Source organism: Bos grunniens, chromosome 25, assembly GCF_055505025.1.
Source record: "Bos grunniens cultivar Pamir isolate PY7600 chromosome 25, Bosgru_T2T1.0, whole genome shotgun sequence".
Taxonomy (NCBI): Eukaryota; Metazoa; Chordata; class Mammalia; order Artiodactyla; family Bovidae; genus Bos; species Bos grunniens.
The window spans coordinates 24,755,448-24,779,684 of record NC_141189.1 but is presented as its reverse complement, the minus strand read 5'-3'; the positions used below and the strand labels follow the sequence as shown (position 1 = coordinate 24,779,684).

The window sequence follows — 24,237 nt, the reverse complement described above, 5'->3', positions numbered from 1 at the left end:
GGGCTGATTGCAGTCGCACTCAATTACCCGCTAGCATATCTGTCTCCCTCTGAAGGTTGTAAGATCTTTGCAGACATCAATCTTATCTTTGCAGTTCTAATGAGCACCTAGTAAGTACTAGTTGAGTTAACAAATGGACAAAAATGACAGTATGTATGCTTAAGACCCTTTCCTGTGAGTGATGCCTCAAACTTTAGGTGTCCAAGTCTTAGTGAAAGTTGGGTAGAAAGACACAAGGCCTCAAGGCATTTGCACTTGCTGGCCCACCACCAGTAGTCTTCCTCAGATATTCATTTTCTTCTCTCAGTTTCTACATCTCAGTGAGACCTTTCTCCAGTCATCCTAGGTAAACTAACACCTTCATTGCCTTATTACTGCTGTTTCCCCCTGCCCCCTTGTCAGTTGCTTCAGTGATGTCTGACTCTTTACGATCCTATGGACTGTGGCCCACCAGGCTCCTCTGCCCACGGGGATTCTCCAAGCAAGAATACTAGAGTGGGTTGCCATACCCTCCTCCAGAGGACCTTCCCGACCCAGGGATCCAACCCACTTCTCTTTATGTCTCCTGCACTGGCACGCAGGTTGTTTACCACTAGCGCCACCTGGAAAGCCCCAGGTGGCTTATCACATAGCTATTGTTTAAACGTATCCCCCCTTTAAACATAAGGTCCTTATCAGCAAGGGCTCTGTTCTGATCACTGGCAATTTCCCTGCTGCCTATAAAAGTTTCAAGTCTTGAATTTATGCTCAAAATATTTGTTGAATATTGAGTTGAGCAACTATCTGATAGCAAACAAAAGTAAAATGTAAAGGGAAGGGGGAAAAAAGGAACAGAGGAATAAAGGGATAAATTCTGATATATATATTTTTTCCTCCTGGCCTTTGACCCTTGTTTTAATTTTTTTATGTTCTCTTGTACCTGAGTCAAAGTATAGATTGTGCACACATCTAGCTGGCCCATCTGACCATGGACATCTCCCATAGCTCTGACACAAAGGCAGCAGGCATGGGGATTCAGTGCATGTCTGTGTGTGATAAGAGGTTCCTTAACTCGAGATATGCTGACCTCACAGCCCGCTGTTTGCTGTTACACACGTGTGGTTTTCCCTGGGATCAGAGATTCTAAAAATGGGTCAGGGCCTTGGTCTCTTCTGAAAGCCACAGCTGGGGTCCAGGGAAGCAGCTGGCATCAAGGTGGACATTTCTCATGAGCATCAACTGCCTTTGGTCCACTTGTCAAAGAAGTTCAGAGCCCCTTGAGACATCTGGGTCTCCTGGGTGGTCTCCAGCTGTGCCTCCAAGGAACCTCCTAGAGGTCTCCCTTGCAAAACATCCTCTCTCAATGGAGTTAATGGTCTGCTTTCTGTTTCTGCTGCCAAGTCCTTGTAAACAGGTCTACATCTCCTGCATTGGGCAGGGAGAGAAGTACAAAGGATGATGGGACATGCCATCTAAGTCCCTTATATAAGGATTGTGACACTCCAGAGCCTGGGGCTGTGTCTATCCTATTCAGGACTATCTTTTCCCAGCACCTAGCATTGTGCCTGGCACGTACTGGGTGCTCAAATAGATGTTTCTGGAAAGCTGAATGAACCCTGTGAGGGTATCATAATTATCCCCATATGATAGAAGCAGCAGCCTCCTGTTATACCCTCCATTTCTGCAATGCTTGACAGACTTATAATTACTTGTTCTTTTCCCCTTCCAGACCTTAAGCTCTGGGAAGGCAGAGGTTGTTTACTGATGTATCCCCAGCACATTGCCTGAATCATAGTAGGTTACCAGCAAATATTTCTTGACTGACTGAAAGGATAGATGGATGGATAAAGTTCAGAGACAGTGTGCATTTTATTTAAGCTCATAAAACCAGAGTTGAACCCAGTCTGTGACCAGACCGTGAAGTCCATTAGGGCAGGAATAGAGTCTGCTTTTTCTCACCATCAGATCCTTAGCACCACAGACAGTGCCTACACGGAGCAGGTGCTCAATAAATACTTATTGAATGAATGAATGACTCACAGACTGAGCTTTTTTTAATTATTATTTTGCAATACCCTTTAAGAAGATAGGGGCCTCATGAACAGACATATCACAAGACCCATTTTGAGAGAAAGCAGCATTTAAAGACACAGGCTATTTTTTGGTAATAAGGATTAAAGGGGAGAAAAATAGGAGCAGAGTGACTGAAGTGTGGGCTCCTTTCTCTATGGGTGGAGTGCTAGCCTGCATGGCCTCGCCAGTCAGTAGAAAGTGAGTTGGTAGCCACAGAGTACAGGATTTCCGGCCACGGATCACGGAGACATCAGGGTCAAAGTGGCCGACAGAAGCAGAGGCAGCCAGACCTGCAGAAGCCCTGAAAAGAAAGAGATTACAGGGTTGCTGCTAGCACTGATGTGCACATTTTATGGCAAAACTAACATAAAATGCCTCCTCTAAATTGACCAATTAGGAAAGAACATGTTATCTGACCGGATCAGTTAGAAAAAGGAAGTTTTTTCTTTACCTGCCCTGAAAACCAGTTAGAAAAAGGTGCCCTCCCAGATGGGCCAATCTGAAAAAGGCAGCCTTTCTGCAGGCACTAGCTGATAGCCACTCAAAAGCGTACTCCTGTGAAGTGACCAACCTACTCAACCTCGGTGACCTTGAGGGATAGTCACAAAGGGCAAGCCTCTTGGGGGCACCTTGCCTCTCCAGGACTGAGCTCACTGATACTGGAATGAACCAGCTTATGTCAAACACTAGGTTGGTGTAACAACCCACTCAGATCTAGGTGCCAAGAGCCAAGCAGAGCAACAATTACACAGATTCACTTTTTAATCCAGATTTTCAGACAATTTAGCAGCCATAAAAGTCAAGGGCCATTAAAATGCTGCCGGTCTCTGGTCTTTGTGGTCAGAGGAGCAGAAAAGCAGAAAACAGAGTTTTTTGTTTGTCTGCCATGTTCATCCTGGCTCCAAACATCCTGACAAAGGTGTTAGAGATACATCTTGAAGCTTCAGGAAATGCTCAAGGTGCAGATCACAACGCAGTGTGCATGTCCACTGCATACAGGTGTGTGACAAGCATGCGTATGTCGGCATATGCAGATCCACACACAAGTAGCTGCAGCTGTGATGACGTTTTGTGTGTGAGTATGAATATGTGCATGTGACCTCGTGGGTGTGTGTGAAAAAGTCTAGGTGATGTTCGCTCTTGTGCACCTGTCTGTGTGTGCCTGCGTCTATGTGCACTGTCGTGGGACAGCACAGGTATGTGCGCGCGTGTGCAGCCCCAGGTCCAGCACTTTCCACACACGCAGTCACCTCTTCAGAGCTCAGGCCAAGCAGACCGGGCACTCCAGCACGCCCTAGGCCAACAGATAAAAGCCCCAGATGAAGGTTTTGGTCAAGTCCCTGTGCAAAGAGGATCTGAACTTACCCAAGCTACTGGGAGCAGCCCTTGACATTGCAGCCTGGCCCCCTGTGGGAGGAAACAGAAGGATCAGTGCACGGGAAGCCTGGAAGAAGCCCCTTCCGTCTGCTCTTGCTTGCAGCCAGAGTGTGGTCTCTTAAAAACCCCAATCTGGTCATCTCACTCCCCTGCTTTGGATCCCTCGGGGGCTGCTGTCTACTTTCAAGAGAAAGGGCCCAAAACCTTAGCAAGAACTACATGTTATTTATATTTCAATTAGAAGAAGGAGAAAGGGAAGGGGAAGGAGAAGAAGAAAAAAGAGAAGTACTATCATTGGAAGGACTGATGTTGAAGCTGAAACTCCAATACTTTGGCCACCTGATGTGAAGAGCTGACTCATTTTAAAAGATACTGATGCTGGGAAAGATTGAGGGCAGGAGGAGAAGGGGATGACAGAGGATGAGATGGTTGGATGGCATCACCGACTCAATGGACATGAGTTTGGGTAAACTCCGGGAATTGGTGATGGACAGGGAGGCCTGGCGTGCTGCGGTTCATGGGGTTGCAAAGAGTCAGACATGACTGAGCAACTGAACTGAACTGATAAGGCCTCATGTGGTCTGGTCCCACACCTCCATCAGCTCACCCACACCAACCTCCCCTCCTCCTTTCAGCCTGCCTGGCCAGTTCCTCTAGCACCCTGGGTTCCCTCCTGCAGAGGCCTTTTGCTCATTCTCTACTCTCTCCTTGGGATTCCTCCCTCTTTTCCATTTCTCCTGACCCCAGTTACTTAATCCTTTCTCAGTTTCCAAAACTTACTTCCTTTCTTCCCTAATCCTCTAGACTAGGTCTGCTTCCCCTGTGGCAAGAGCTCAGAGTTCCTGATCCATGTTCATGCCTGCACTTATCACAACTCCAGAGACACATGATTATTTAAATGATGTCTCCTCTACCAGTCCATAAGTGGCACACGAGCCAGGCTTGTACCCATTGCTGCTCATCCTGAACCCCCAGCCACTAACACAAGGCCTGCCACAAGGCAGGCATGAGAAGACAGCCGTGCAATGAATGAGAACCTGCAGGAGGAAGGCAGCTTATAGTCTACCTCGTCTCACAGGATTTACTTGCTCCAGCTCTTCGGACCCCAGGAAGATCCCAAGTGCCAGGTTCTCTCACCTCACCTCATCTCCAGAGAACATTTCTCACCAGGAACATGGAGAGGGGAGTGGCCTTCTTACCCTTCCGTGTGATGGGACCCAAGTTCAGGACACGGGTTTGGTCTATGATGCTCCCACTGCGGAATCTGGTCTCAGGGCAGGTCTGCAGGGAGACGGTGACAAAGAAACCTTTCCACAAGAGAGACTGAATGAGGCCCTGCCATGGGGAGCTGGGTGCACCCTTCATAAGAGCAACCTCTTGCCTCAGGCTGGGACTTGAGGATGGTAGAGGCAGGGGTTGTTAGGAGATCTGTATACATGCGTTCATGTCCCAGCTCTGCCGTTTGTTAGGTGTATGATCTTAGGCAAGTCACTTACATTTTCTAAGCCTCTCTCCCCATATGGAAAAAGGGGCTAATAAAATACCTCCCTTATAGAGTTGCTGTGAAGTATCAAAAAGTTAACACGTGCAAATTGCACACAGTGCTTAAAAATGTCAGTTTCTGCTATTAGAACACAAGCTTGCAGATAAATGAGAGGTTCACCAGCCTACTGCAGTGCCCTGATCTCACCCAGCTTCCGCACAGCCTAGTCTCCTGTCTGGCCATGGCAGCCTCGTCTTGTAGCTCTGACTAGCCCCGTACTAAAATGGAAATATGGCAGAGACGTTTTGTTTTCTTTTCACCTTGTGGCCAAGTGTCTTGGGTTACGGGAGTTGGGTGTGAGGGTGTGGCAAGCAGACTGACTCACAGGTCTGCACTTTTCATTCACGGTGTCACAGAGATACACTTCACAATGCAGGTACACCAGGTCGTAGTTTCCAGCAAAACGGAACATCTGGACAGAAAACCGGCCCTGAGGGGACTCCCCATTCTCCTCCACTTGGATGGTTGAGTCCGCAGCACGTGGACATCTGGGAAGGGGACATCACATAACATGGTTGGTTATGCAAACACTCTGGGGCCAGACTTCCTGGGTTCAGATCTCACTCTATCACTTATTAGCTGTGTGACTATGGGCAATTTACTCAATCTCTCTGAGCCCGTTGCCCTACCTATGTGCCAGGAATAATAATCTTAGCTTACATCGTCAGACAGTTGCGATAATTAAATGAGTTAAAATTACAAAGTAAACAGTATATGGCGTACAATAGGTGCTACATGTATGTGACTCTAAAATACAAATGTAATCAGTTCAGAGCTTAAGGACAGTTACTTAAGGATAGTAAGTAAGCACTTAAGTAAGTGTATCCTTAAGTAAGCACTTTTTGATTTCTCAGGAAATGGCATTCAGGAGTCATTGCTGCTGCTGCTGCTGCTAAGTCGCTTCAGTCATATCCGACTCTGTGCAATCCCATAGACAGCAGCCCACCAGGCTCCGCCAACCCTGGGATTCTCCCCGAAAGAGTACTGGAGTGGGTTGCCATTTCCTTCTCCAAGGCATGGAAGTGAAAAGTGAAAGTGAAGTCGCTCAGTCATGTCCGACTCTTAGCGACCCCATGGACCGCAACCTGCCAGGCTCCTCTGTCCGTGGGATTTTCCAGGCAGGAGTCATTACCTAGCATTTATTGGCTATCTACTAGTGCCTGGTGTTAATTCTAACATTGGAAACATCTGAGCACTGAAGGCTGCTGGCCAAGTTGGGGTATGTATGTGTGCTCATCAGCACACATTATTACCCAGTGCACCCAAACACGCAGAAACTCAAAACTGCACATCCAGAGACTCACGTGAGTGCTGGGCTGGATCAGGGTACACAGGCACTCTAAGCAGGCAAATCGGGCACCCCGTCTGCTTTTTGACACTATCCGCTCAAAATGGACTTAGAAAAGGGGCTGAAGGCTGACTGCATTGGAGGACCAAGAAAGAAACTTCTCGGAATGGTGTTCATTTTGTTCTGTGTCCCCCACAATTCAAATCTGACTCTACTTGACAAAAGAAAAGCCCTGTGGTTAAGGAGACCCACCTTACAAAAAGCAGAGGAAGAGGCAGCCAGCACTGCCCTTGGCAGCCCCAGGCAGTCAACCCAAGTAAGGCGCCTACGTGTCTCCCCCAGTGCTTAAGCACCTCCTCAACTCATCTCCGCCTTACACCCCTGTGATATTCTGAACAACTCACAGACTGGCAGTCCTCAGCCCAGCTCCCACTCATGCCATGGCAGAAACACAGGCCACAGCCAGCATTTCTTCATGCTTCATTTTCAAGACTTTTTAAGCTTTTCACAATATACATGCTCTACCTTTATACTCAGATAAATATATATATATATATATACACACACAAGCTTAAAAATCCCTGCACAGTAGATTTTCTTCATGCCTGTTTCACATATGAGAACATGAATATCCAGACAGATGAGCTGAACTAAGAACTGTTTGCTGTTTCTTGAACTAAGAAACAGCAAACCCATGCTATGAGCCCAAGTCTCCATGATGTCCCAGTCAAGGTCATGTCAATATTTTTCAAATTTCAGTTCTTTTTTGCCTAATACAGAAACCACCTCCCTGAATGTTTTCCTGTTTGCCAACACCTGTACTATTATTTTACATTATTTTATTATTATTATTACTATTTTTATTTAAATCTACAAACGTTTTTTTTAAAAAAGATCATGACCACAAATAGCAAACCAAGGGCTTCCCAGGTGGCAAAATAAAGAATCTCCACCTGCCAATACAGGAGATGCAAGAGATGAGGGTTCCATCCTGAGGTCAGGGAGATCCCCTGGAGTAGGAAATGGCAACCCACTTCAGTACTCTTGCCTGCAGACTTACATGGACAGAGGAACCTGGCAGGCTACAGTCTGTGGGGTCACAAAGAATTGAATGACTGAGAACATAGCACATTGCTTGCCATATATAAAACACGACCATACAAACACAGTCAGACACTACTGTTGCATTTTACTTCAACACTGTTGATTGTAAAAGACCCCCAAAAGACTTCTGCTCTCCTTTCTTTTTGTTGTAAAGGGAGATTAGCAAATAACGGAAGTGTGAACACCAGATGAGCACCCAATTGACGTGACCAGGCAGATTTTAAGAGAAGTGAGACAGAAATAGGTCAGGGTCTCCTGGGAGCGCTTTCTCTGACTGCACTATTAAGACAGCAACTCCCCTCCCTTTTTCCTGCTTCATTTTTTTTCTCTATAGCACCGTCATCATTCACATGCCATGGATGGCACTTTCGTTTAATTGTTGATCTCCCCACTTAGAATATCAGCGATAAGGGTGCAGACTTTTGTCTCTTCTATTCACTGTTATCCACATAGCCTGGCACACAATAAGCTTCCAAAAATATCTGTTCAATTTATGAATGAAAATGTGAACCACTTTCTCACAGTGTGGTTCATGTTTCTCTAATGTGTTTGAGTTAAAGCGGTCCATCTGTGTCCTCCCTGTTTCCACTGACCCTTTTCTAACCATGCCTCTGCTGTATTCCTCCCAGCCAAGTGCCAGCCTGCTCCTGTCCAGGGCCTGCCTTTCCATCACGTTCCTCATCCTTTTCTGAATCCTAGACCCCCTCTGCCATCTGGTGAAGCCTATGCACTCCTCGTCAAAAGTAATGCTTTAAATGCATATACTAAATTACATAAGATAATAAAAAAAATTAAATATAATTCTTAAAATATTAAACTTAATACATCATGTATTTACATATCTGGATATAACTATATATTTACAAGTACAAGTATTTGATATATATCAAATAATAAGATCTAGTTGAAATTCTAATACTACAATATAGTAAAATCAGTAAAAATACTGACTTGTGTAAATGTCTTCAAATGTCCTGCTAATACTTCTCTGGTTTGTTGCCTATATCATAATGAATGACAGTGCTGAATTTCAGCTAGAGGTGAATGAATGTGAAGATGTACTTTGTACCCATCCAAGTCTAAAGTCCCTCCCCAGCCCCAAATTCCATCCAACAGGCCTTACCTGTCCTGGATGATGAAGTATTTCAAGGGGTCTGTGGCATTGCTGCTGGGCGTGGCATAGCAGTTGGTCATGAGCAGTACAAACCGGGACAAGTCACCCCCATCCAGCATGGTGCCGACGTAGAGAAACGCCTCTGTGGACAGGGTCACAGAGGAGCCTTGGTAGGGCTGTGTGTAGGCAGGGCTCTGGAAGAGTGCCATTCGCACGGTGAATGTGCCGGTCCCGCCCATGCTGATGTTGAGGGCGCTGCAGGGGGAGAGAGGCTGGTGAGACAACCAGAACCAAGAACAGCAACAGATAGGTCACTCTTTCTGATCTGCATTCCTGGGCCATCCCTGGCAGTTATTTGGAATTTTATCCAGCAACAGGACTGGAATCCACCAACCACTGCTCTGCAAAATACAATAATCACACACAGGTCACTTAGGGATCTTGTTGAAGTGCAGATTCTGGATCTGTAGCTTTGGGATAGGGCTAAAGGTTCTGCATTTCTAATAAGTTCCCAGGTGACGCTGCTGCTTCTGATCCAGAGATCACATTTTTCTGTAACACGTCTACCCCTTCACATGGTGGCCCTTGCATTTAAGTGTGGCAAACACATTCTCAAGGGAATCACCTAGATTCCTTTTTTGATCTTAATATAGAACAGTTTTAAAAGATGGGCTATGAGTCCTATAGGCCTTAGTCAGAGTTCTGATTCCACCTACAGCAGAAGATTAGGATTTTTAAAATGCATTATTTTAAATCACATTAAAAACAGCCACACTGATGGCAACTCCATGGGGATTATCCTACAAAGGACACTGAAAGACTGATGCCCCAGGAAAGGGGGTACATGAGAAATAGTAATGCGGAAGTCCATTTTAGAGGTGAGTACTGGGTTATTTGTTTGGACTTGGTGTTCGACTGGGATGAGATTTCTAGCTTAAGCCAGAGAGAGATCTGCATACAGCTGTTTTGTTCTCTGGAACCTAGCAGGTCTGAGGCATGGCCACATTGCTCCAGAGCACTTCTTGGCCAGGTGATGTTCCACACAGAGGCAGACAAGGAGCAACTGGCTTCCTTCAAGTCAGCCAAGCACCTTCATCAGTGGTAGGTGCCCTTCCCAAGTCTGGTTGGCCCAGAAAACATGTGACCATGGACAAGCTTCAAAAAAAAGGTCATGGTAGAGTGGAGGCTCTATGCCGGATGGCCTGGGTTTGAATCCCAGTTCTGTAACTTACTTTCCTCTACCACTTTGGACAAATTACTAAACTTTCTTTGAACTTCAATTTCAATAATAATAATATTTAAACCTTCTAGGCCATGCTAAGATTTCAGTGAGGTGTTCCATCTAGAGCACTTAGCACAATGCCTGACATATGGTCAGCTCTTGCTAAACACTTGTTATTATCACAACTATTATTTTTTTCCAAGTATCTGCATCATTGGCTTGTGATTCATCCTATTCAGAAATGTTCAAGTTTATTTAGCAACAGGATCCTTTTATTTTCTAAGTAATAAAATTGATAAAGAAGATGTGGTACATATACATGATGGGATACTACTCAGCTATAAAAAAGGATGAAATAATGCCATTTGCAGCAACATGGAAGAAACTAGAGATTATCATACTAAGTAAAGTCAGAAAGAGAAAGATAAATATCATATGATATCACTTACATGTAGAATCTAAAATATGGCACAACCGAAGCAATCTATGAAATAGAAATAGACTCACAGATTTATAGAACAGATCTGTGGCTGTCAGGGGAAGGGGGGCTGGTGTAGGGGGTTGGGATTAGCAGATTTAAGCTATTATACACAGAATGGATAAACAGCAAGGTCCTACTGTATAGCACTGGAACCTAGAATCAATAACCTATGACAAACCATAATGGAAAAGAATATTAAAAAAGAATGCATAGACATTAACACAACATTGTAAATCAACTATACTTCAATTGAAAAAATAAAATTTAAAAAGTTCTCTGGTTCACATCCCCAAATCACTTCCTTAAAGACCTTCACACTCCAAGAAGCATAATTTGTAAACCCCTCTTTATTCAAATTTCTCCTATTTACAGAGAAAGAAACTGAGATCCAAATATGGGGTACAATTTGCCCAGTTCCATAGCAGGTCTGAACTGAGACTCCAACCTTCTTTCTTTTGGTCCAACCACTCTACCCCTCAGATAAACCAGGGACCCTAATATGGGTTTCACCACTGCAGAGCACTTTTGTGCTTCTAAGAAAGACAGTACTTTACTGCTAAATCCATTTAACATATGAGAAGACTGACGCCTAGAATAGGGTTATCAATTTCCCAAAGCCATTTGTGAGATAGAGCCAAGATTTGAAAGTGGGCTCCAGATTTCCTAGCTGGGTTCCTTATGGACTCTTTTTGGAGTCCAACACTGCCTCCCAGCTGACCGCCTCCAATCAACTCCTTATTGGTGGCAGCTGATAGAGAAGCTGAGGTCCTGGCGGCCAAGGGTTTGTGGGGTGGAGTTGGCCAGGGACACTGGGGACCCTCTCTGGCCGCACCTGACCATTGGCTGCAGGGAGGTCTTCAGGCTGACTTTCATGTCCAGGGGATAGGAGCACGCAAAGTTGATTCTGATGTTGAGGTCACGGATGATGATCTCATCTGCCAGGTAGAGAGTGTTGCTGTATGTGGCGTGGGTCTCATTCCTCTGTATTGGGGTAGGAAGGTGGGGGGAGGAAGGGCGGAAAAGGAATAGAATCTGAGTAGGATTCAAAACCAAAGGCATTGAAACTGCTGAAACTGCCCTCCCAGTTTCCATTAGCATGAGTCATGAGCTAGGCACCCCCCTCCCAAGCTGAATGTCCCTACTGCATCTTTGCACGGATCCTTCAATGACCCTGACAGGCAGGATGACCACCTCCTTAATATAGATGGAAGTTCATGGGAACTGGGTAACTTATCCATGGTACAGGGGGTCTAAGAAGCCTGGACTCTTCCCATCACCTCATGCCTCCTCTCGTGCATGCCAAAAGACTAAAAATCACATACTGAGTCATCATTAATGGCAGATTGTCAAAAAGTCATATTTGGCAAATGACAATTATTTCCTTGTTTCTTATGTCTTTTTTTTTTTCTCTATGTGGGGGATGAGGGAGATGCAAGGAAGCAGAACCCACTCACACAAATGTTTACCTCTGGGTCCCTTTGGAGGAGGCTTCTGTAGCTGAGGCCCTGGCTCTCTGAACACTCAAAGTGCAGACTCTGCCTCCCAGGAACCATCAGAGACAAACAGATCTGCTTCTGAACTCAGTGCTGATACCTACTGGCTTAGAATAGTCATTGCTCTGTTGGGGGCATCTGTCAAATGGGGAACTATCACTATGGATTGTCCTCTTCATTTGAAACTGACATTTATTGAGCACTTACTTTGTGCCAGTCACCTGTACTAACCACTTTGCACACAGTAACTCCTTTAACTCTCCTAACCCTATGAAGTCAGTAGGTGCCCAAGATGCTACTGGAGATCAGTGGAGAAATAACTCCAGAAAGAATGAAGGGATGGAGCCAAAGCAAAAAGAATACCCAGCTGTGGATGTGACTGGTGATAGAAGCAAGGTCTGATGCTGTAAAGAGCAATACTGCATAGCAGCCTGGAATGTCAGGTCCATGAATCAAGGCAAATTGGAAGTGGTCATACAAGAGATGGCAAGAGTGAATGTTGACATTCGAGGAATCAGCAAACTGAAATGGACTGGAATGGGTGAATTTAACTCAGATGACCATTATATCTACTACTGCAGACAGGAATCCCTCAGAAGAAATGCAGTAGCCATCATGGTCAACAAAAGAGTCAGAAATGCAGTACTTGGATGCAATCTCAAAAACAACAGAATGATCTCTGTTTGTTTCCAAGGCAAACCATTCAATATCACAGTAATCCAAGTCTATGCCCCAATGAGTAATGCTGAAAAAGCTGAAGTTGAACGGTTCTATGAAGACCTACAAGATCTTTTAGAACTAACACCCAAAACAGATGTCCTTTTCATTATAGGGGACTGGAAAGCAAAAGTAGGAAGTCAAGAAACACCTGGAGTAACAGGCAAATTTGGCCTTGGAATATGGAATGAAGCAGGGCAAAGACTAATAGGGTTTTGCAAAGAAAATGCACTGGTCATAACAAACACCCTCTTCCAACAACACAAGAGAAGACTCTACACATGGACATCACCAGATGGTCAACACCGAAATCAGATTGATTATATTCTTTGCAGCCAAAGATGGAGAAGCTCTATACAGTCAGCAAAAACAAGACCAGGAGCTGACTGTGGCTCAGACCATGAACTCCTTATTGCAAAATTCAGACTTAAATTGAAGAAAGTAGGGAAAACCACTAGACCATTCAGGTATGACCTAAATCAAATCCCTTATGATTATACAGTGGAAGTGAGAAATAGATTTAAGAGCCTAGATCTGATAGATAGAGTGCCTGATGAACTATGGAATGAGGTTCCTGACATTGTACAGGAGACAGGGATCAAGACCATCCCCATGGAAAAGAAATGCAAAAAAGCAAAATGGCTGTCTGCGGAGGCCTTACAAATAGCTGTGAAAAGAAGAGAAGCGAAAAGCAAAGGAGAAAAGGTAAGATATAAGCATCTGAATGCAGAGTTCCAAAGAATAGCAAGGAGAGATAAGAAAGCCTTCTTCAGTGATCAATGCAAAGAAATAGAGGAAAACAACAGAATGGGAAAGACTAGAGATCTCTTCAAGAAAATCAGAGATACCAAAGAAACATTTCATGCAAAGATGGGCTCGATAAAGGACAGAAATGGTATGGACCTAACAGAAGCAGAAGATATTAAGAAGAGATGGCAAGAATACACAGAAGAACTGTACAAAAAAGATCTTCACGACCCAGATAATCATGATGGTGTGATCACTGACCTAGAGCCAGGCATCCTGGAATGTGAAGTCAAGTGGGCCTTAGAAAGCATCACTATGAACAAAGCTGGTGGAGGTGATGGAATTCCAGTTGAGCTATTCCAAATCCTGAAAGATGATGCTGCACTCAACAGGCCAGCAAATTTGGAAAACTCATCAGTGGTCACAGGACTGGAAAAGGTCAGTTTTCATTCCAATCCCAAAGAAAGACAATGCCAAAGAATGCTCAAACTACCGCACAATTGCATTCATCTCACACGCTACTAAAGTAATGCTCAAAATTCTCCAAGCCAGGCTTCAGCAACATGTGAACCATGAACTTCCTGACGTTCAAGCTGGTTTTAGAAAAGGCAGAGGAACCAGAGATTAAATTGCCAACATACGCTGGATCATGGAAAAAGCAAGAGAGTTCCAGAAAAACATCGATTTTTGCTTTATTGACTATGCCAAAGCCTTTGACTGTGTGGATCACAATAAACTGCGGAAAATTCTGAAAGAGATGGGAATACCAGATCACCTGATCTGCCTCTTGAGAAATTTGTATGCAGGTCAGGAAGCAACAGTTAGAACTGGACATGGAACAACAGACTGGTTCCAAATAGGAAAAGGAGTACATCAAGGCTGTATATTGTCACCCTGATTATTTAACTTATATGCAGAGTACATCATGAGAAATGCTGGACTGGAAGAAACACAAGCTGGAATCAAGATTGCTGGGAGAAATATCAATAACCTCAGATATACAGATGACACCACCCTTATGGCAGAAAGTGAAGAGGAACTCAAAAGCTTCTTGATGAAAGTGAAAGTGGAGAGTGAAAAAGTTGGCTTAAAGCTCAACATTCAGAAAACAAAGATTATGGCATCTGGTCCCATCACTTCATGGGAAATAGATGGGGAAACAGTGGAAACAGTGTCAGACTTTATTTTTCTGGGCTCCAAAATCACTACAGATGGTGACCGCAGCCATGAAATTAAAAGACGCTTACTCCTTGGAAGGAAAGTTATGACCAACCTAGATAGCATATTCAAAAGCAGAGACATTACTTTGCCAACAAAGGTCCGTCTAGTCAAGGCTATGGTTTTTCCTGTGGTCATGTATGGATGTGAGAGTTGGACTGTGAAGAAAGCTGAGCGCTGAAGAATTGATGCTTTTGAACTGTGGTGTTGGAGAAGACTCTTGAGAGTCCCTTGGACTGCAAGGAGATCCAACCAGTCCATTCTGAAGGAGATCAGCCCTGGGATTTCTTTGGAGGGAATGATGCTAAAGCTGAAACTCCAGTACTTTGGCCACCTGATGTGAAGAGTTGACTCATTGGAAAAGACTCTGATGCTGGGAGGGATTGGGGGCAAGAGGAGAAGGAGACAACAGAGGATGAGATGGCTGGATGGCATCACTGACTCGATTGACGTGAGTCTCAGTGAACTCCGGGTGTTGGTGATGGACAGGGAGGCCTGGCATGCTGCAATTCATGGGGTCGCAAAGAGTCAGACACGACTGAGCGACTGATCTGATCTGATCTGATCTGAACCCTATGAAGGAGTTACTATTACTCCATTTTCAGTGGAGGAAGCTGAGCCACATCCAGGTTAAATAACTCACCCAATTCACACAACTAGTAAGTGGTGGGGCTGTGCTCCGACCCTGTCCCATACCTGCCAGAACGTACCATCATCACTGTCCCACAGGGGCCATCCCTGGCTGGGGTCACCACAGACATCCAGTCCCGGTCGCCCCTCTCAGTGAAGCCTGAGCACTGGCTGTCATGCAGGTACATGAAGACCTTCTCAAAGCCCAGACTCTTCAGCTGGCACTTGCTCAGGGACAACTTAATGTCATCAACCCCACATTCCAGCCTGCGCTCCAGGAAGGAGAGATCTGAAATGGTCAGGGAAGGCAGGATTGGAGGCCTGTGACCACAGTTCAAGGTTTAGCACATCCCCAGGGCCCAGGTCCAGCTAGCTGGGTTGGCCACCAGCCAACCAGCTGGGAGTACTCAGAGTCATGCTGTGGTCTCCCCTCTCAGGGAGGTGGAAACATGAGACTGGGTTCCAAGTATCACTGGATGGATCCACGTGACTAACCACCAGCCCATGTCACCCTAAGCCTAGGCTGTACGCAAAGAAAAGTAACACATTTGGGTCATTCGATGCTCTCTCTGTGTGCTCAGACATGTCCAGCTCTTTGCAACTCTATGGACAGACTGTAGCCTGCCAGACTCCACAGCCCCGGCACTAAATATCATTGAACCCTAATAAAACAAAACAAATAGCAAGCAAACAAAGCTAATAAGTTAATGGTAATTTCTTTCCATCCTTTCTGTATCAAGGGGACAATCCTCAAGATTTGCTAATGTTTTTATTATTAACACCATACACTTGCCAATTTTCCTTGAAACCACAGAGAACAGACCTCTGGTTAAGTATTTGCAGCATATAAAGAGATCCAGTTAGATTTTTTTAATTAAAGTATTACATAGTTGATGAAATTTAACAACTTTCTTTCATTGTATTCATTATTACTGCTACTGCCCACAGATAAGACGCATTAGTGAACTTCAACGGCCCAAGTTTACTTAAAAGAAGGTTGTGACTAAAACCAAGACTGGAATTTGGGAAACACTAGCCAAGGCAACCCACTCCAGTACTCTTGCCTGGAAAATCCCATGGGCAGAGGAGCCTGGTAGGCTGCTGTCTACGGAGTCCCTAAGAGACAGACACGACTGAGTGACTTCACTTTCACTTTTCACTTCATGCATTGGAGAAGGAAATGGCAACCCACTCCAGTGTTCTTGCCTGGAGAATCCCAGGGACGGGGGAGCCTGGTGGGCTGCCATCTATAGGGTCACACAGAGTCGGACACGACTGAAGCGACTTAGCAGCAGCAGCAGCCTGCTTCAGTCATTATGTATACAGGGAAACAGGTTTAGAGATGGCCAGGGCCCTGCTCAGGGTCCTCAGCCGGTCAGCGGAGGGCCCAGTCCAAGAAACCACAGACTGCTGGCCAGGCCTGTGTTCTTGTACTGTGGGAATACAGCTCAGGTTAGCCTTTGGCCAATAGGTGGCAACCTCCTGCTTATCCATCAGGATTTTGGGGGCCTCCGAAAGAAGCCTGGGAGTGGGGTTGTTCCTCAAGCTCTGGGAGCTTATGGGTCAACTAAAGGGAGACTCCAGGAATCCAGAGGGCTTCTGGCTGATTTTAATAGGTATTACTGGACTGACTTTCCACTCCGATTGGATAATATGCACACCCTGGGTCATCCCCACAGGCCCCCAATTCACACACAGGAATATGTCCCTCCCCAGGTCCCTGGCATTTCTGAGTACCACCCCACCTCCCCATCGGCCTCACCGGTGACGTTGAAGTCCTGTTTGCACTGGCAGTGCCATTCACCATTATCCGATTTGCAGTCCTCATCCACACGGCACTCCTCACACGTCCCCTCCACAGAGCTGGGGTCTGCAGGGTCACAGATACAGTCAACAAGGATGAGTTCCAGTCTCTCGGGGCGCCCACAGGGCCCAGGGGGGGTTGCTGGGAGACACCCGCTCACCTGTGCAGTAAGCCAGATGGCACTCAGGGGGCGCCGTCAGGTTGTACACGTAGTAGCCGCCGGCACAGGCCTTCACTTGGATGGGCGCGTCCCACAGGCAGCAGTCACCGCTCCAGTGTGCACAGGCCACGCGGTTCACGATGCCCTCGTCGCTCGATGGGTGCGTGCCGTTGAGCCACATAGGCGCGGCCGTGTTGCAGTGCAGGACGGGCACGCAGGTCTCGGGCAGGCGCACGCCGGCCTGGCCCACGAAGCGGTACCAGCCGCCCAGACTGACATCACAGATGTAGCCGGAGCCGTACTCTGTGCTGCGCCAGTATTCGTCCAGGATGCGGTGCACCTGGCACGGGTCCAAGCACACGAGCGCGTCGCCCTCCCGCACGCAGTCTAGCCCAGGCCCACAGGAGCCCGGGGAACACTCACAGTGCCTTCCGTCTCCCAGGTAGCCCGCAGGACACACGCACGAGTAGTTGCCCTCGCCATTGATGCAAGTGGCCATGGCGTGGCAGCGGCTGAGCCCTGGCTCTGCACACTCGTCCACATCCTCGCAGCCGAGCTCCGAGCTCAGGAGAAAACCTTCAGGGCAGACGCACGTGTAAGAGCCCAGCGTATTCACGCAGCTCTTGGTGGCGGAGCAGTTGTGCGCCCCCAGAACGGCGCATTCGTCCAGATCCACACACTCGAGGCCGTCGCCAGTGAAGCCCTCCTGGCAGGCGCAGGTCGTGGCAGCCCCGTCCACTGTACAAGTGGCATTGCTGTGACATTCAGAGCAGCTTTCTGTAGGCAGAAAAGCCCAGATTCAGAGTAGGGGCCACTAGGCCACTGTTCACCAAGAGACTCTTTCCATGGTCCTTAGGGTTCTTTAAGACATAGCAGACTCCCTTTGAAAGAAACAAATAAACCTCCCCCGATGTCTAAACACCCACCTGCATTCTTGTGTTAAGCATTGCATTCAAGCTGTGTCATCTTTTCAAACATCCACCTTCCCACCACCAGAGGAATAATGCAGGTAATAATACTTGACACTTCGGTAAGGATTTGGGGAACCCTGTCACCCCTTCCCCAACTTGATATATTCTATGCCTTTTGCTCAAATCTCCTTCCCTGCCTCCCCTCTCTACCTAGCAGTGACACTGACATTTTGTGTGTTCCTCTACGACAATAACAACAGTAAAGATGGTGAGCTCTCATGTATTAAGTGCTTAGGATATGCCAGACACTGGGATAGGCATTTTCTATCCATTAGCTAATAGAATCCTCTCCAGTGGCCCTGGGCAATTACTTTTGTATTTAGCCATAGTTTAAAGGTGAGGAAACTTGAGATTCAGAGGGTTTAAGCTACTTGCTTCATTGGTAAGCAGCAGAGCCAGGACACAAATGGAGGTTGCAGGACCACAGTGTGTGTGCTCCACAATGACACAGTGGTATTTACTCTGCTCCAGAGAAATCCAGTTGGGGGTTGTGGAGAGGTGTCTAGCTCCCTTCTCCAACAAAAAGCTAACAGCAATGTGCAACCCAATGGAAGGGTCACTTATGTGTGAAAGGGGATGTCTTTGGGTCCCACCCAAGTATGTTCACATCTCTTGTGTGGTTGAATATGTTCTTGACCTTCCAGTAAAGTGCTGGGGGTGGGGGGGCGGGCTTAGTGATGTTCTAAACTTTTGTCTCTCAATATGTGATCCAAGGATCACATCATCAGCATCATCCGGGAGCTCATTAGAATGCAGAGTCTCAGGCCCCACCCCAGGCCTACTGAATCAGAATCTGCATTTTAGTAAAATTCCTGGGTGAGTCCTATGTACCTTAAAGTATAAGAAATGAATTTAGAATAAAGACTATGCAAATCCCAAGCATAAAAGGAGAGGGACTGAGACCTCTTCTGCTAACGGGGCACTGCTCTCTACACACACAGCACTTACTTGCTGATGAGGTGTCAGTTGCTGCAGGTATGATGACCCAAGAGGTCACCACCGCTGCCATCCACATGAAGTTCGGAGAGAAAAGACACTTCATCCTTTCTGTTCCTCACAGCTTCTTCTGGTCTGGGAAGACTTTCCCAAAGGCAAGGAAAGGCTGGCCTCTTGAGATTTCCTTCTGTCCCTGATCCCTGAAGTCCTGTGAACAGAGTCAGATGAGATAAATACATGATGGAACTCCCTTCCCCACAGTTGGGAAAAGTGCTTTGGTTGTGCTCTGTGCAAGTCCAGGAGATGCCATTTATGTGAACCACAAAAAGTGTGTAGTGCTGTGGTCCTTGCTTTGGTAGAGCTTTCCCCTCTGTGGCCTTACTCTTAATTCCCACCACATCCCAGTCTCAGTTCCCCAAGTCTCAGTGCATTTGAAAGAGCTGAGTCTCTCATCTGGAGCAGGAACCTGCAAGACGTGGGGGTTGGGTGTTCTGCACTCACCATTTTATTGGAGGCACCCTCATGATTCCCTCATGGAAAACTCTAAACTTTCCTAGATGCATTTACTCATTCAACAGAAATTTATTGAGTAGCCAAACAGGAAGCTAAGCACCAAATGACAGACAAGGTCCCTGACTTCATGCAATTCACATATTGTAAAGAAGTGGCTTGAGATAAGCAGTTTGAGAAGTGATTAATCTTCATAATGTATTTTAATGTTTCCAGAGTGCTCAGATATTATTTCACTCACCTGGTAAAATAATCTACTAATACCCCAGTTTTTATAGCAGCATAAGGTAGCATGGCAGTTAAAGGTATAGGACCTGGAGGCTGCAACAAGGATTTGAACCTCTATTTTACCAATCACTATGATTGGTAAACTCACATGTGACATTGGGCAAGGTATTTCAATTCACTGAGACTCAGTTTCCTCATCTATGAAATAGAGATTATTGCTTGCACAAACTGAGTGGCTATAATGCATCAGGCTCAGTGTGAAGTCTCCTTTTAGTAAAGAACCTGCTTCATAGGAAAGTGTTTTACAAACCTTAGTGACCATGATCTGCTATAAGGAAAATATTTTATGCCATGACCCAGTACAGTTGCTAATACACACACACACACACACACACACACATGTACACATGAAATAAATGTTTTATAAAACAATTCTTACCATTACTACGTGCATTCCTTGCTGATATATCCTATTGTATCTAATTAAGAGAAAATTCTGAATGTAACCCACAGATGATTCCGTAATCCACTAATGGGCTGAGAACTATAGTTTGGCTAATATCAGACTGCATATTACCATCCCGGTATTAACAAAAATGATATGTGCAAAGCAGGTTCAGAGCAGATGCTCTTGTTCACTGCTCTCTCCATCCCCATGCCTAGTATATAATAGGAACTTCACTAATATGGATTGAACAAATGGAAAAATTGTAGTCATTGTTGTTAGGGAAGCGCAAGATTAAAGAGAGGGGAGTTGATTTATCAAAGCCCTTAAAGTCAATAGTCAGCAGAGTAATGACTTATCCTAGCTTTGATTCAAGTGTCCAATCTCTTCATTTCCAGACCCCCATCCCTCAAACAGAATGGGAGTCAGCAAAGACTAGATGGGAGAAGTGGCTAGGAGAAGTGAGAGCTGCAGATAGCCTTACCTGAAACCAGAAAGGTAGAATTAATCCTTTTACAAGTAGGTGACTATCATATCTATATATATACATCTGTCCCCCACTGGCAGTCTTTCCTCCAATGATCCTCTGGTTCTGTTTCTTAATTATTTTAATGGGGGTGGAATATTTTTCCCTTTTGACACAGTGTTTTCCTTTTCTAGGCTGTGAGGTGGTTGTTGTTCTTTTCCCTAATAGGTAGAGACCCCAAATGATTGACACTGGGGGTCACAGTTGTGCCCAGAGTTACAAGGGCTCTGTTTTATATCTTTTGGCAACGAGAGGTTCTTTAGTTAGAAATTAACTGGGTAAACAATTCCAAGTGCCTGGGCTTTTCTTGGTCATTGAAAAGCACAAAGTGGAGCCAAGCAGAGGCCAGAATCTGAAGCCAGGCTGCTCCAGGAGAAAAGGGGTGCTCACTGTCCCCACTGGGATGTATACTTGTGGCCACTCAGTTCCAAAGCAAGTTCCATCCTCATGGGTTCAACCAGCTTCCCTGGGGTCCCGATGTGAGCAGGAAAGGAGCTGAGAATGCCTGAAGGTCAGAGACAGAAGGTAATTCAGACATCATTGGACCAGATGCTCTGTGAATCAAGAAATTTGAATTCCCATGAAGGAAGGTCCTTGAGAAGTAGATAATTTTGTAAATGAACAGACTGACTTTGGAGTCAGTCTATCTGAATCCTGGTCAGCGTTTTTTGTGTGCCAGTGGGCTTATTTCTTTCCTTCCAGAGGTAATTTTCATCATCTATAAAACAAGAATACCCGTGTCCTAGAATTGTTATGGCCATTAAAGAAGATGATGCAAGTTAAGGCATATAGCAATGGTACCAACTGTGGAAGTCACTGCCGATGCTGCTTTGGTGATGTGCAGTCATGGGGTAGAGAATGACAGGGCTTGGTTCAGCCTTAGGTCTCCTGACCTAATTCCACATTAATGGCAATGCCATATTGAGAAAAATCAGGTACGTGTGAACTCAGGCTGAGCAGGAAGTATGACAGTGATCCACAGCATTGCCTCTTTGAGGGCTTTCTCCTTCTGTCTGGCCTAGTGGTCGGGTGACTATCAGCAGAGGCTCACTCACCTCCTCAGGGGAATTTCATAGGAAAAGAGGTAGCACAGTTTTCAGCGATATTTCTTCCCAAACAGCACCCCAGAGAGATCTATAACAATTAGTTTACAATCCCAGCACAGTACTCAGCCACCCTGGGCATTAACTTTCATCTTTGTGGAAAAGTGAGAAATATCTCATCGTTATTTCCTTTTGCAGTTCTTTAATGAAAAAGGAAGTTATCTTTTCATTTGCTTACTATTTATTCTTTTCTGAACTGTTTGTATCCTTTGCCCATTTCCTCCCCACCCCCCGTAAGAATGTTTTTTTCCCTTTCTTTGCTATAACTTCAGAAGAAAATAAAAGTTCTTAATATTTTTTTTCTCAATCCTAGATGGTGAGTGTCATTTCTGGTTGGTGACATGCTGCTGCTGCTGCTGCTAAGTCGCTTCAGTTGTGTCCGACTCTGTGCAGCCCCAGAGACGGCAACCCACCAGGCTCCCCCGTCCCTGGGTTGCCATTTCCTTCTAAGGCTCTGTCAAAACCTAAGTCTGAGTGTCTTTAAAGGATTAAAGATGGAGCTCCAGGTAGCTCCTGAAGTTGTCTGGGCAGAGATCTTGGGTAGGAAAATAGGGAGTTTGGGCTGAGACTATTCTTAAGTCTAATAACCAACCACATTATTCAAGTTTTTGTGTTTGATGCTTTTACATCTTGAAACTTTGGTGATTCTGGAGGGACTGCCCCACTGAGGGTGAACTATGCCTTGGAGATAGGTAGCATTGGAGATACACCTTGCTATCTCTAAGAATATCATATTCCTGAGAGCATGCCTTTCACATGCAAAACAGCCAGTCTAGAGCCCATCACCCAAGCTCTCCTCTGTCAGGCTCACACTCAGGACCAGGTACCAGATAACTAGGGACAATTTCCAAGTCCCAGAGCCTACTGACATTATTCCAACTAGCCAATCCTAAACCTGCTTACCTTGCCTCTTCTGTCCCTTCCTATGGAAACCACAATAAAGCCTACATTTTCAGGTTATAGTCAGATTTCTCCCCTGCTTCCTCTGCCTTCTGACCAACCCTAGCACTTTCCTGTATGCCACCCTCATGGCATGACATATTCCCTCCTCTTAGGATCTGAGAGTATAATAAACTATCTTTTGATGACAGTTATCTCCTGTTCTGTTGCCTTTGTCAGACTTGAATTATAATAAAATCTGTATTTTAGAACAGTAATTACCACCTTCATTCAACACAGCTAGATCATCTTGTGGTATATTTCTCTAATTGGCTATTTTTCCACTCTTTGTTCTTCACACCCTTCCCTGCCCCCACCAGCCCCACACACTTAATGACGACATGGCAACTTCATTGGAGTCATTAAGCCATGCCTCCCACATCTTCTCCATCTACCTGCCTCTGGACTCATCTTCCACATCCCGTCCTTTCATTGAGACAGTATCCTTCTGTAAAAGGTTTTTCTCTCCCTGTATGCTCTAATGACCTCCCAACAGAGAGTCATCACCTGCCCCACCTACCCATACTGTATTCACCAATCTGAGCCCCAATTCCTAAGGCCCCAGTTGCATCTGGGGGACAGGCAAGTAGCACACCCATTTTCTGGCTCATGGCCAGTAAGGAGCTCTGTTCCATGTGATTTAGTTCCACGTGATTTCCTAGAAGCCCCCGGGGACCCCTCCTTCAACTGGCAGCCACATGGCTTTGAAGCAGGTGAGCTTGGAATCGTGTCTTGAATACTAACACCTGCTCCTGCCAGGGCAACTGGTTCCGGTGAGTTCCAGGGCCGCAGGCTGTTCCCTGCTTAGTCTGGATGTGGACAGGCCCGGGTTTGGGAAAGGAGAGACTGGGGCACAGGCTATTGAGACCTGATTAAGTACAATCAGCCTTTGCGTTACATAATAGGAAGGCTGTGGAGAGGCCCAGGTGGTTTGTGTAGACCTTAGTTTCTAAAATAGTATGCCCTCCTTTTACCGAGGTCTATTATACCCGAATTAAGTGAATGTCACAAACCAGCAGCATAAATATGCTGCTGCTGCTGCTGCTAAGTCACTTCAGTCGTGTCTGACTGTTCGACCCCATAGACGGCAGCCCACCAGGCTCCCCCGTCCCTGGGACTCTCCAGGCAAGAACACTGGAGTGGGTTGCCATTTCCTTCTCCGTGTGAATGTTACCTTACATGGCAAAAGGGACTTTGTGGGTATAATTAAGATCAGCATCTTGAGATGAGGTTATCTGGGCAGGCCCAGTGCAATTACAGTGGTGCTTATGAGAGAGATGCAGGAAGAATTAGAGTCAGAGGAAGCAGGACAAGTGAGGATGGAAACAAATGGTCAGAGTTCTTTGAAGAGGAAACCATGAATGGCAGGTAGCCACTAGAAACTAGAAAAACAGGGTAGTACCGTGAGCTCTCATGAAACGGCTTTTAAAAAGATCACTTTAACAGCTTTAGGGTTAGGGATTGTGTGCATGTATGTGTTGGGGGCTTGGAGGTACAGAGCCGCAGTAGAGGGACCAATTAGAAGACTTCTGTGGCTGAGACTGGTGGTTGGAGATGGGGAATAGTGGATGGAGTCACATGGAAGGAAGTAGGAGGAGTCATGTATTTTGGTGGAGTTACTTTTATGGT

The 24,237-nt window shown here is 45.8% G+C and overlaps 1 protein-coding gene across 1 annotated transcript; it reads right to left on the bottom strand.

Moving 5' to 3' along the window:
• Window positions 1-2,015: 2,015 nt before the first annotated feature.
• On the bottom strand, window positions 2,016-20,557 carry UMOD (uromodulin). Its single transcript, XM_086375493.1, has 11 exons — window positions 20,525-20,557; window positions 18,870-19,065; window positions 16,951-17,727; window positions 16,749-16,856; window positions 15,067-15,275; window positions 11,014-11,162; window positions 8,488-8,733; window positions 5,298-5,460; window positions 4,629-4,710; window positions 3,418-3,459; window positions 2,016-2,353 (listed from the first exon to the last, which is right to left on the bottom strand). The coding sequence occupies exons 2-11, from the start codon at window positions 18,961-18,963 to the stop codon at window positions 2,292-2,294; spliced, it is 1,932 nt and encodes a 643-aa protein (XP_086231619.1). The 5' UTR covers window positions 18,964-19,065; window positions 20,525-20,557; the 3' UTR covers window positions 2,016-2,291.
• Window positions 20,558-24,237: the final 3,680 nt, after the last annotated feature.

Coding starts and splice junctions, on each gene's coding strand:
- UMOD (XM_086375493.1), bottom strand. CDS start 18,963: ATGAAGTGTCTTTTCTCTCCGAACTTCATGTGGATGGCAGCGGTGGTG. Junction 17,728..18,869: donor AACTGACACCTCATCAGCAA/GTAAGTGCTGTG, acceptor TTCTGCCTACAG/AAAGCTGCTCTGAATGTCAC. Junction 5,461..8,487: donor TACTTCATCATCCAGGACAG/GTAAGGCCTGTT, acceptor TCCCCTTCCCAG/ATGTCCACGTGCTGCGGACT.